This window comes from Muscardinus avellanarius, assembly GCF_963383645.1.
Source record: "Muscardinus avellanarius genome assembly, chromosome: 16".
Taxonomy (NCBI): domain Eukaryota; kingdom Metazoa; phylum Chordata; class Mammalia; order Rodentia; family Gliridae; genus Muscardinus; species Muscardinus avellanarius.
Window position 1 is genome coordinate 39195689 of NC_137802.1, and position 12404 is coordinate 39208092.

Consider the following 12404-nt stretch of genomic DNA (forward strand, 5'->3'; position numbering starts at 1 on the left):
ATCAAGTGTAACAAGGTCTGGAGCGTGGGTTTCTAATACTCTGTAATTTTGTTCTCCCTTCCATAGAGAAGGCAAACACAACGCAATAGCATGAGGAGTGTGCATGACGCTTGTTTTAAAATACAGAGGGGATAGACTTTCAGCTCGATGAAGTACTAATGTCTCCTTGTTGCAAGCATCAAGAGGACTAATGCCATCAAATTTTGGTTGGTGCTCGGAAAGCACCAACCAATTTCTTAGAGTAGAAATTGTGTATTCTCTGATCATCTTCAATAAATGTTATAAGTTACAAAACAAACATACACCAAAACCTTAATAAAATAGAAAATAAGCCAAAAAGAGCTCTTATGAATAAAACATTTAATTTTCCAAACAAACCAGTAAAATCGATGTGTCCAGCAATCTTAAGAAACAAGGTACAAATTCATTATTTTTGAAATATTAAGGGTACTATGATTATAGAAATTTAAAAATGTGTAATAGTACCATATATAACACTATGCCAGTGATCATAATCCAGATTGGACTAATGATTTTCTAGGAAATGATGACAAAATTTAACATCTTTTTCTTATATAAAATAAAAAGTCCTCTTCACAAGCTAAAAAGAAAACAAACTTCCTTAATTTGATAAAGGGTACCTATCAGGAACCTACAGTAGACATCAGACTTATTGGTAAAATATTAGATGTATTTTGTCAAAAGTAGGCAAGAGGGAAAAGTATCAGCTCTTAGAGCTTCTGTTCAACATGTAGGAGGAACTAGAATTTACACTGATTCTTGTCAGACAGGTAAGATAAAAAAAAGAAAAGAAAAGAAATAGAAGTATGAGAAAGGAGGAGACAAAACCACCATTCTTGAAGATAATATGCCAAAAACATCTACTAAAAAATGACTAGAGATCTTGGTAAAGCAGCCAATTAGAGAATTAAAAAGTTAGTAATATTCAACTGACCCATAATAATCAATTAAAGAACAATCTTGAAAAAAGAATTTATTTCCAGTAGACACAAAAATTATAAACTATAGTTGGCATACAATCCAAGAGAAAGCATAGGAGATCTACATAAAGAAAATGATTACACTACCTCGAATACATAAATTTGGTTAGAAAAATATGCTCATGGAGGGGGAATCTTCTCAAGGTAATTTAGAAATATGGTGAAAGCCCAAGAAGATATTAGAAAATGAACTTGACAAGCCAACCCTAAAATTCATTTGGAGGAGAAAATGTGTATAAATAACAATGACATTTTGAAAAAGGTTACCATGGGGGAGGAACTTGCCCTACCCCATGCTAAAATATGCTATCAAGTTACGATATGGTATTAGCACAAGTATGGTCAGATCAATGAGAAAGAGTGTGCATAGGAATGCATAATTCTTTCAAGTTAACTTTTGTAGGTAAAGAATCTTACAAGTAAAATAGAGCCACATATGAATATAGGGTTTGTAACCCTGCATAATAGAAAAAATGAAAAGCAACCCATATCTATCAGTAGTAGGATAACTACGCCTCTAGCCATGAAATGGGAATATCATACACCTATTAAACAGAATTGAGAATATCCAAACACACTGGCAAAAAAAGAGATATATGATATAGTATGGGCTGCAAAACTATCACTGAGTTTTAAAGAGTCTAGTTGTAGGATTAGGCAAATAGCTAAATTTGCCTAAATTTCTTTTAGAGCACACACACACACACACACACACACACACACACACACACCCCATACATCTTTGTATATACAGTCCCTTGTCATTTAACTATAGGGATATGTTGTTTTGTTATGGTATAGCTATTGTAGTGTATCCTCACACAAACTAAGACTGACTTTTTATTTTATATAACCCGTTATTGTATTGTTTGAAGGCTATTTTCTTTTAAAAAAAATCACAAAAACGTCAAAAAAAAAAAAAGGCTCTTCTTTTTACAATATGGCGTATTGGAGAAAGGTTTCCAGGTGGTTTACAAAATTGTCAAAAGAAAGGATGGATCCTGATAGCTCAAAAACTTGAGAATGAGCACAAACCTGGAGTCCCAGTAATTGGGAGGCTGAGATGGGAGGATCTCAGGTGCAAGACCAGCACCAGAAACTTACTGGGACTCTCAGCAACTTAGTGAGAATCTATTTCAAAACAACAACAACAAAAAAATAGGGTTGGGGGCGTACTCAGAGAGAGAGAATGCCCCTGAGTTTAATACCAGTAACACACACACACACACACACACACACACACACACACACACACACACACGTAGGCACACACACATAGAAATTCAACTTAGGATGACTAAGGCTTCAGGAATCTTAGCAGCTTAGGGCAAATGCCTCTTTTGCAGTATTGCTTTTTATTTTTCCATTCTCTCCTTTCTTATTGAACCTGCTATTTTACCCCAACACACTCAACTCATTTTTGCATTTTCACCCATGTGCAAAAAATGTTACTCCACTGAGTTCTGAGTTTTCTGGACGTGTTTCCGTCTCTCCTTTGTTGTTCTCATCTGCACAAACCTTCTGCCTCCTCTCTCTTTCTCTCTTCAAACCCAAGTATACTAAATAAAGTTATAAATCTTTTTGCTTTGAGAGAGTTCTATCACTTCAATCTGGCAATGAGTGTAGCTATTTTATGCTTATGATTAGATTAGTTCTTCATGTACTTAAACATGGAAACTAATTATATTCTTTAATCAGTGCATTTTTCTTAGGAGAAAAATATCCTTCCAATTAAAAGGTGTTAAGAGGAAAAAATAATAGAATAAAAAAGTACAAATCACAGCCGGGTGTTGTAGCACATGCCTGTAATCCCAGTATTTGGGAAACCGAGACAGGAGGATTGCAGGTTCAAAAGCATCCGCAGCAATGTATTGAGACTCTCAGCAACCTAGCGAGAGCCTGTTGCAAAAAACCCTAAAAAGGTCTGGTGGTGTAGCTCAGAAATAGAATGCTCCAGTAAACACACACACACACACACACACACACACACACACACACACACGCAGAATATAAATCACTGAGCAATGTGTGCCCACCCTGTTGAAATCTAGTTTTTCTCAGGTCTTTTGGAAAGCGGTCCCTGTCATTGAGGCATGAATCAGGTTTGCACTGTCATTAGAATGGTTGACCCCAAGTATTCTAATGTGCAAGCGTGGACTCCTCCTCCTGGAAGCTCAAATGCCCCCCCCCCCCGACATCTCCCTGGAATTCATTGCCTTCTCCTTTATAGAAACAACCTGGAAGTGATGTTTGACAAGGCACTGGCAGATGCACTCCTGAAAGGCTCTGGAAATCTCTGCAAATAGAAATGCTATTTTAATTTTTTTAAATGAAATCAAACGAAGAGCAGTGTATTTGCTCTTACGAGCCTTTATGAGGAAGCATGAAGGTGGTGGTTCCTGACCCATTCGGGATCCAGGTGGGAAAGGAAGTGGGGCTGGGCACATGCAGAATCTGGCTGCAGCTCAGGAACACCACAGCACCTCGCGATGAGCAAATCCCAGAGGTGTCACCACTTCAAGCTCCGCTTTAAAAAATAAAGCTAGAAAATCTTTTCTCCTCTGGATGCAGCACTGCACCTGTTCTAAGATACTCCTCCCTCTCCCAGCCTTGTGAGGAACAGAAAAAACATCACTTTGAAAACATTTTCTTCTTTGAGTCTGCAGAGAAATAACATATAATCTGCAAACGAGCAGTTGACACAGGTTGCCCAAGGCTCTCAGGAGAATATGTGGATCAAAGTTCTGGCACTGAAGCATTGAAGCATCTGAAATAGCTAACTTTTCCTCTGGAAATTGATGGGATGAGATGGGAAGATGCAAGGGCTCTTTGACTCCAAGGAAGGTGCACCTAGAAATAGCCTGCTCTACTAGATTCAGGACAAATGCAGACAGAAGAATTTGGTCTCACTGAAAACTGGTCCCTGAATCTTCATCTATAATAGATGCCTTTCATCTCCAAATGATGATGGCGGTTGGCCTGGTGCATGGTCCTGGAGTCTGAAGAGGGCCTATAAAGAGATTTCTGTATATCAACAAACTCAAAAAACATGTTGCTGGGTTGAGTGTAAACGAATGGGAAACAGAAGGATTCAGACTTGCTTTCAGACACACACAGGCTTAAGCATGAGGGGAAAACATTTAGTTGTCAAAACCGGCTTGAGGTTTTGCTGAACCCAGAAATTCTGGAGACATGGTGAGAGGCTTATGCCAAACCCTCAACACTGCAGGGTCGAGCTCGCCCTTTAACCAATTAGATAAGTGCCACTTCATTCTGTGGATTTCTCAATTGTTCTTCATTTTTATTTCAACACAAACAAAATAATTAGCCTTCTCTTGGGATGATTTTGCTAATATTTCCAAATTAAATAATTATTTCAACCCCTGAATTCAAAACCGTCACACTGTCTCTGTGGACGCAGGAGGCTTCCAGCTGGATGAAATAACTCGGAGAGTGGTCAGGTTAAGGACTCAGTTCCTGCCTTGATAAATTAACGCAAGCAAAGCCTTTGCATAATGCAGCAGACAGTTCTATTTCTAATGCTTTAATTGACCCTCTCCGGTCACTAACAGAACCCACATAGGACCTTCTGTTTCAGCCTCACCCAAATGCAAGTCCCCTGGGAGGGGGCGTTAACATGTGACTGCTGAGAGTATTTGCTGGCATGATGGTCAAGTATTAAATAGCTGACAGTTTGGGTAAATTAGCTTCTGATACCTCACTAATCAAATGTAAGAAGGAAATGTCAAGTTGGGCAGCACTGATGAAACCCTTCATCAAAATCCTGAGCAGGAGAGAGGGAGAAAAAAAGAAGAAAATGTTCATGTCTAACACGGCTTTGAAATGCTGGCTCTGAGTGCCAGGCTTGCAGATAAACAACCCAGAAAAAGCATTAGAACTGCTGTCAGGGGCGGCTGTGCAGTGCCATCCTGGGAGGCTTCATTTATGTGTTGTCCTTAGTACCTGGAGGCTGGCTTCTCTCAGTGGTCCCAGTGATAACCAACTGAATATTGTTTTACCTAAAGTATTACAAACAGTGTGGGGTTATCTGGAAAATTCCAAGCATTCAGAAAGCTATTACGTCTGGGCAGAGTACTATCTGCAGAGACATCTAAGGTTCTCTCAGGAGACACCCTGGGAAGGAGAAAGGGAGGCATGTGCTCTATTTGGGCATTTTTGCAGGCAGTGAAACGATAGTGGCCTGGACACGTAGAAACCGTGCCTGTGGCCTGGCCCCTTGGACGAGGTGGGGAGAACTTTATCAGGCTTCAGGACAGTTCTGGTTACTTCCATGTGTCCTTGTGAATCAGGAAAATATTTCTTTCCTTTTCACCTTCCACATTCAAGAGTTAACATGATGACTCTGGCTGTGCTGTGAGCCTCTAGGAAAATTCTTTAATCTCTCCCTCAGTTTTTGCGTCGATGAAGTGGGAATCTGCCGTACCTACTTCCTGTAGTTAAGAGGGTTGACTAGGTAACACGTAGAGGCTTCAGTAGCGCTGGTGCGTGGCAGGCACCATGTAAGCCTTGGCTGTCACCACTATCAGACCCTGTGACCCCTCCCTACTCTTGGCTTTTCCTTGCCTTTCCCAATGCTGTCCCTGTCACCAGCTCAGGCTCTCACACCTCTGTCCTGAGTAACTTCCTAATTCATTTCTTTACTCTTTTTAATTGTTGCATTATAATCACACATAAAAGTGGAGTTCATTGTGATACCTGTGTACATTCATCTACCATAAATGGGTTGATTTCATTCTCCAGACTCTAAGACCATACCTCTTCTGATACCTCATCCACAATAATGACACTTCACACTTTCAAAGTCTACCTGCTGTCTTCACTCTGTCTTACCCAATGGCTCTGCAAAGGTCTGTGCTTCAAGTGTCAACTCATTCCAGCCCCATTCCAGCCTTACCCGCTGACCCTAATCTTACACTCATGGTCTCTTTGCATAAACCTGTGCTCTCCGGAGACATGCTGTTTGCTATTCCCTCCGTTCCCTTACTCTCCTCTACTTGTTCTTGTATTTTCTTGTTTTTATGTATATGCTCATTTTTCTTTCCATTTGGAATCGATACTTGCCGTAGTATCTTCCAATCTAAAATTCAGGTTATCCCTCAAAGCCAGACCACCTCAACTCTAGTGCTTTTACCAATCCCACCACCATTCGACCACACCCTCATTCTTTCTGACCCTAGTACACATCGCCTGGCGTGACAGTCATCATTTATATGCCCCCCCCACTCATGTTCTACATTCCAGCCTTATTTTGAGAACATTCTATCGCTCAACCCTATGCGGTGCACAGAGAAAATCCTCTTCAAACACAGATGGTGCCTCCACTGAGGAGCTTGAAATGACAGCCTGGGATCAGCCTTGTGGCTCATCTTTTCTGCAACCTATGCTCGGTGACTGATGCTCCTTCACAGGCGTGCTTAGGGAAATATTTCAACTCCTGAAGTAAATGGGATGAAAACAATCCTATCAGCAGGAAACCCAAACCCACAGAATGTACCATCAGTCCCCGAGCCACAGGTTCTTTTCTATGCAGGATCTGGGAAAAAATATCAGGAGTGCAGTACCTTTATACCTGGTCACTACGGCAGCGTTGGCGCTGAGTGGCTCTTGGAAGCTGACCGTGAGTGATGTGCTGCTGGTTACCATGAGACAGACATTGGTCGGCACTTCGGGGGCTCCTGGGACAGGAGGAAAAACACAGGGATCTTAGCACAGCAAATCCTTTTCAAACAATGTTCCTGACTCTTCAAAGAATACCCTGAACTGTACACTCTGGAAACATTTGTTGACAGAGCCTGGTAGCTTTTGCGTATGGTGAACATTTTCATTAGACATCTTGATGGCTTTTATTTATGGCCATTGTGGTCTCCCCCAAGCATTAGAACATCTTCCCAGTGGGTCAGTAATAGTGGCTAAGCCTTCGCAAAATGTTCTAGAAGCACAATGGGAGATGGCCAGCAAGAGCAGGTCGAAAGTGGCAGCAGATCCTACTTTGTAGACAGAGACCCTTTCATAGACAGCATTGCATGGAGCCATTCTGCAGCCCTGTGGCGGGGGGCAAGTAACACAGCACTCTTATTCTTAGGGTGAGGATACGACCCCCAACTAGGCCAAATTCTTGGCTCAAGGACAAGATGAAGACATGCTTGGGATGAAAGCCCATGGCTTCCCAAGATTAATTCTGAGCTCTCTCCAGTATAGAATTCTAACACAGTGTGCTCTTAGGCCTCTGATTACACTGGGTCATGATTTTTGTTTTTTATCAGAGAAAACGTATGAGCAGGTGTCATGCCTGCTAACCTCAGGCTCTGAAGGACTGGATTTAGGTATTCCCTTAATACTCTAGAATACTGAGATGTTGTGACTTAGAAAATTGTTTAAAATGACATCAAACCTAAAGATACATCTGCTTCTCATACTAAACTGTCCTAAATAAGGCGCAGTAGTAAAACAATTGTTAAAGCATTTGCCGAATCGCTTTGTAAAGACCCGCGTGTTAGCATCGCTGAGGAGATGGCTAATGTTGAAGGCAACCTTTCGTCAATGTTGCTGAAGCCACTGGCTTCAGAGAAAAGTTTAGGCCTAATTTTCGTGTTTAGGGCACAGTGCTACTTAAGAAAAAAACATTTTCGTTGCTTGGTGTTTGTCTAAAGGAGAGTCAATTCATTCTGTCCCAAATTCACTGAGGCATAGAATTTCAAACAAACTGACATTTCCCTTATATATCTGAAATTTCAAGGCTACTTTTTTTTGTTGTTGTCTTTTGAATAAAATCTTCTAGAATGAAAGTTCAATATTGCACAAGTGTTCAAGGGGTGTGTGTGTGTGTGTGTGTGTGTGTGTGTGTGTGTATATAATATATATATATATATATATATATATATATATATATAATTATTTTTTTTTCTACCAGGGGCTGCTCTTGGCAGTGCTTTCTGGTGCTAATGAATATTATCCAGAAAGGTTTTTTCTTAAGCTAACAGAAAGAATTGGGAAAGAAAATGGAAATGCAGACAGCAGCACAGTTCATGGTTTGATTGACTGTTCTCTATTGCTTGTATTAATTGATGTTTGGCTTATAGCTCTCTAGAAAAAAAAATGCAGCAGGCAGTTGAAAACAACTTAAACCTGAGCTTGAAGCACAAACTAGACAAATAGGCAAACAAATATTTTTCCACCTCCACATCCCAAAACATAGCCACTTAGGACCTCCCAACCATCCAGGTCATTAGGCTTGAGGGCGTAGTGGGTGGAAAGTTCTAGAAGAGTACAGCATAGTGGAGGGAGGGAGGCCGGCAGCACCAATGTCTCCTGGCTGTGGTCGGAGAACCTATTAGGAGCCAGAAAATTAAGCAAGACAGAAAGATTCTTTTATAGCCTCCATCCCAGAGCTCTTGCTCCAAAAAGGCTGACAACAGCCATCCATGATCTGGTAGAGGTGCAAAAAATAAAATAAAATAAAATAAAATAAAATAAAATAAAATAAAATAAAATAAAAAAAAAATAAATAAATAAAAAGAAAAAGAAAAAAATAAAAGAAAAATTCAGTAAAAGAAGGCCTGGCTGTCTCAAACTGGAGCTGAGTCTAGTCATCCCCGGAATTCTCCTGTGTCTACTCACTGGCATGCTCGAAGCCCGTTTTCATGCGTCTGTAGAGCCGGTGCCTCCACTCCCACGCTTTCAGCTGCTTCTCCTTCTCTGTGTTGTCCAGAGTGAAGCCTTCGTTCTCCACCTGAGCAGACAGCTCGCTCACCCTGTCCTGGGCCTCCTGGACCAGGCTGCTGAGGTGCGCAGCTCGGCTTTCCAGGCTGACAACTGCAGAGGAAGAAGAGAGGTGATTCCCCGCACTCTCAGGGGAGATGCCGGTGCAGATCAGAGTGTACTGTGGGCTTAAAAGCTGCCCGGAGGACGTGAGCTCTATGTTCATTACAAACTATTGTCTTATGATAAAGGTCTAATTAGTGATGTTTACAACCAGATTAAGTGGTGAATTTATCAAATTAAGATATTCCCGTTGCTCTTTGGCCCTCCTGTCACATGCCCCCCAAATTGGCTGCTTGGTGCAACTGATCATAACTGTACAGAGTTGTTTCCCTGACAAACAAACACTTAGGGGCACAAGCTCTGGAGGGCCAGCAAAGGCCCGAGGAAAAGTTACCCTTGAGGAGGTCACATTCTGCCAAAGTTGTTTGTTGTTAGAACCTGATTCAAATGTTCTGTTCTTATCACATTCTTCTCTGCATATAGAAATGTGTGCATGTGTTAGAGGTGTGTGTATATATATATATATATATATATATATATATTTACATTTATTTATTATATTATTATTAGCAGAATATTTCCACTGCTGAGGCTGCACTTGTGCTAGAGATTTCTGACTGATGGATGACTTGAGTCTGATCATATGGTGATTTTTGAGCAATCTGATCTTTGTGATCTGATGATGGGAATGGATGTTCTCCAGAGATGCCCAGGCCCATGAGTGCAAGTTGGGAAGTTCCTCTTGCCAAAAAGGGATGGGGAAGCCTGACATTTCTATTTTACTGGCTGCATACTAGTCTTCTTTTGATTTACATTGTCTTGTTTACCCGATCCACCCTTGTGCGAATGAAAGTCTGTCAAGGATCAGATGTTTCCATCCCTGTGCTAGACTTGTAGTCTGCTCCTGTTTTTGGATGCAGGTGGTCTGCCTAGGTGGTCATCTGGTCACTTGGAAGGAGCCCTTCTTGGTCAGTGATAAGAGACAAGACAGCCTCATAACGGAGATGTGGTAGAGGATCACACAAATACTGAAATAAACCAGAATCAAGGTCTAAAGATTTGTTGCTCTGGTGGGTGGGAAAGAAATCCATCTATTTCATTCTTTTAATTAAGAGGGAAAATATTATGAAGATAACTCAAGTGAAAATTGGCTTAGGTATATTTTTGAAATGGAAATTAGGTGGTTATGTATTCATATTCGTGTGTTCACTGGCATGTTTGCATTAATTACAGGAAATGAATACTAATTTATTATTGCCCCTGCACACCATCAGTCTAAATTTATTTACAGAGGAGGTCAATGAAAAATTAGCGGAGTCCTTTTATTTCTTTTTTCTTTTTCTTTTTCTCTTTCTTCTTAAAGTTGCTCTTTAGAACACTCGGGACTGTGTTTTGCTGCAGATTTGTCATGGTTAATGAATGTTGCTATAGCAGTCAATCATGCCCTCTAAATACTGTCAGGCTTTTTTTTTTTAAGCCTCAGTCATGAGCCATGACAGAAAAATAAACAAATAAATATAAAGCTAAAAAACTCTTTCACTGAGCAGCTACACTATGCAGAATCCCCCGGGAAGGCTAAAGGAGGCCAGAATAAATGATAATATAAGTGCTGTGGACGCAGGGAAGCAAGGATGGCGTATGGACGTGGAGGTTCTGGAGAGAAAAAAAATACACACATGCACACACACTCGGGTGCACACTCCAGTGGAAAAATTGGCAATATTAGTAGCCTCAAGGTGCAATTTCCTGGAGTAGTGAGATTGACAAGTCAGTACTAAATGCTGTTAATTTAACTAACTTCAGATTAATGGCAGAGTCTGCTATGACTGAAACCCTGGAACACAGCCTCATTATAGCCCTGCCACGAAGGTCCTAAATATAGGCATTGACAGTTTAAAACAAATTCGTATGCATTTGTGTATTTTTAGACATAGGTTAGGCGTCAGAGTTTGTGTCACAGTTTTCAGGTTGATTAATTGACCCAGTAACGGCACCCTCTCCCCACCGACCCCCCCTCCTTCCACTCCAAATTACAGAGAAAATGGGGGGATTGTCCTTGTGAAGTTACTCAGTGAGCCTTTGATTGTAAGCCCGATGTTTGAATTGCATGCATGCCTCAACACTTGGGTGATAGACACATGATTTATAAAAATAAATTTTTCTAATACTATGAAATCCCCCCTATTAATTTTTATATCCAGCACAGTTATTACTGGTGTGAATTCCAGGTGGCATTTCAGATGGACAGCTTCTTCGTGCTCAGCCAGCTCCCCCTGACATTCTTCCAGCGTTCCCTGGCATAGTACATTCTGTCTCTGCGCCTCTCCTTTCCTCCTGGGCTTTAGACTTGAGGCAGTTTGAGTCCACTTCTTCATAATAATGCATTTTGCCTCTTCAGAGACTAAGGAGGGAGCCCTGTGGACTTTTCCAGCCACGGGAGCTTTTCAGGACTCTTTTAACATCTCCACGCTGCTCCAGTTGGGGCACTTCAGCTCAGATGCTGGGTGGGGTGGGGCTGCAGGGAGCATCTCTGGCAACACAATATGACTGTGTCTTCCCAGAGAATTGAAATTTTCATGTGTATTTTGATGAAAGCATATTATTTAGAAATTAGAGACGAAGACATTCAATATGGCAGAGAGTGGGAAAAGTCTCTAAAACTTAAAGATTTTTTTTTTTTTAAAGAAACTATAGAAATCTCTTCCTGTTTTCAGGACCAGTTCCCAGGTGCCCCTGGGCCTTCCCATACTTGCATCTGTTGTTAGGAGCTGAATGGACAAGTCATAGGAAGTCCTGACTGGGCTTGAGGTTGCCAACCATTTTTACTAAGCAAATCTTTTAACATTTCCCCCCTCTGGGTTTTTACTAGCTTAATAAAACACCCTCTTTTGAAAGAAATTTCTTCTTTTTTTTGCTACCAAACCAGCTGACTTGTAAAATAATCATGTTTCTCCCTATTGTTAGTGACCTATTTAACTGCCAATAGAAACAGCTGTTCAGATGAGATAATCAACCTAACTGGGCGAATTTATTTTAGGCAGAAGCAAATGTATACAATAATTAATTTGCCAATTTTATCTTGAATAAAAGTGTGATAAGGTAGGCTTTTTGACATCTTGGAAATCGTTCTGGGAACCCCATTCCTATTTTTTTTTTACCCCAGAATGGGAACCTTTGCAAACTCTTTATTTTAAAGATGAAGAAACTGAGACCCAAGGAGATGGGATGACTTACCCACACTTTTCTTAAAAACCTTGAAGACTTCAGTGAACTTTCTCTAAACCAAATGAAATATGAATCAATCTATTGTTTATATATTGAGGTGTGTGTGTGTGTGTGTGTGTGTGTGTGTGTGAGAGAGAGAGAGAGAGAGAGAGAGAGAGCGAGAGAGAGAGAGAGAGAGAGTTGGGACTGAACCCAGGGGCATTCTACCTCCAAGCTACACCCTCAACTCTATTTTTTATTTTTATTTTGAAACAGGTTCTCATTAGGTTGATGAGAGTCTCACTACTTGCTGAGGCTGTCCTTGAGCCTCCTGTTCCAGTCTCCCAAGTATTGGAGTTACAAGCCTATCCCACCACGCTCGGCTTATATTGCAGTTTTTCTCTTCTGTTTGGAAGG

At 40.9% G+C, this 12404-nt stretch overlaps 1 protein-coding gene across 1 annotated transcript in view; it reads right to left on the reverse strand.

Annotated features, from left to right (window-relative positions):
• Nucleotides 1-12404, reverse strand: part of ANKFN1 (ankyrin repeat and fibronectin type III domain containing 1) — a gene marked incomplete at its 3' end in the record, with an annotated part of 415223 nt that overhangs the window by 114187 nt on the left and 288632 nt on the right. The window contains exons 6-7 of the mRNA XM_080712607.1: nt 8640-8834; nt 6584-6697 (exon numbers count right to left, since the gene is read on the reverse strand). Of these exons, the coding sequence (XP_080568733.1) occupies nt 6584-6697; nt 8640-8834 (309 nt within the window). The remainder of the gene's footprint in view (nt 1-6583; nt 6698-8639; nt 8835-12404) is intronic.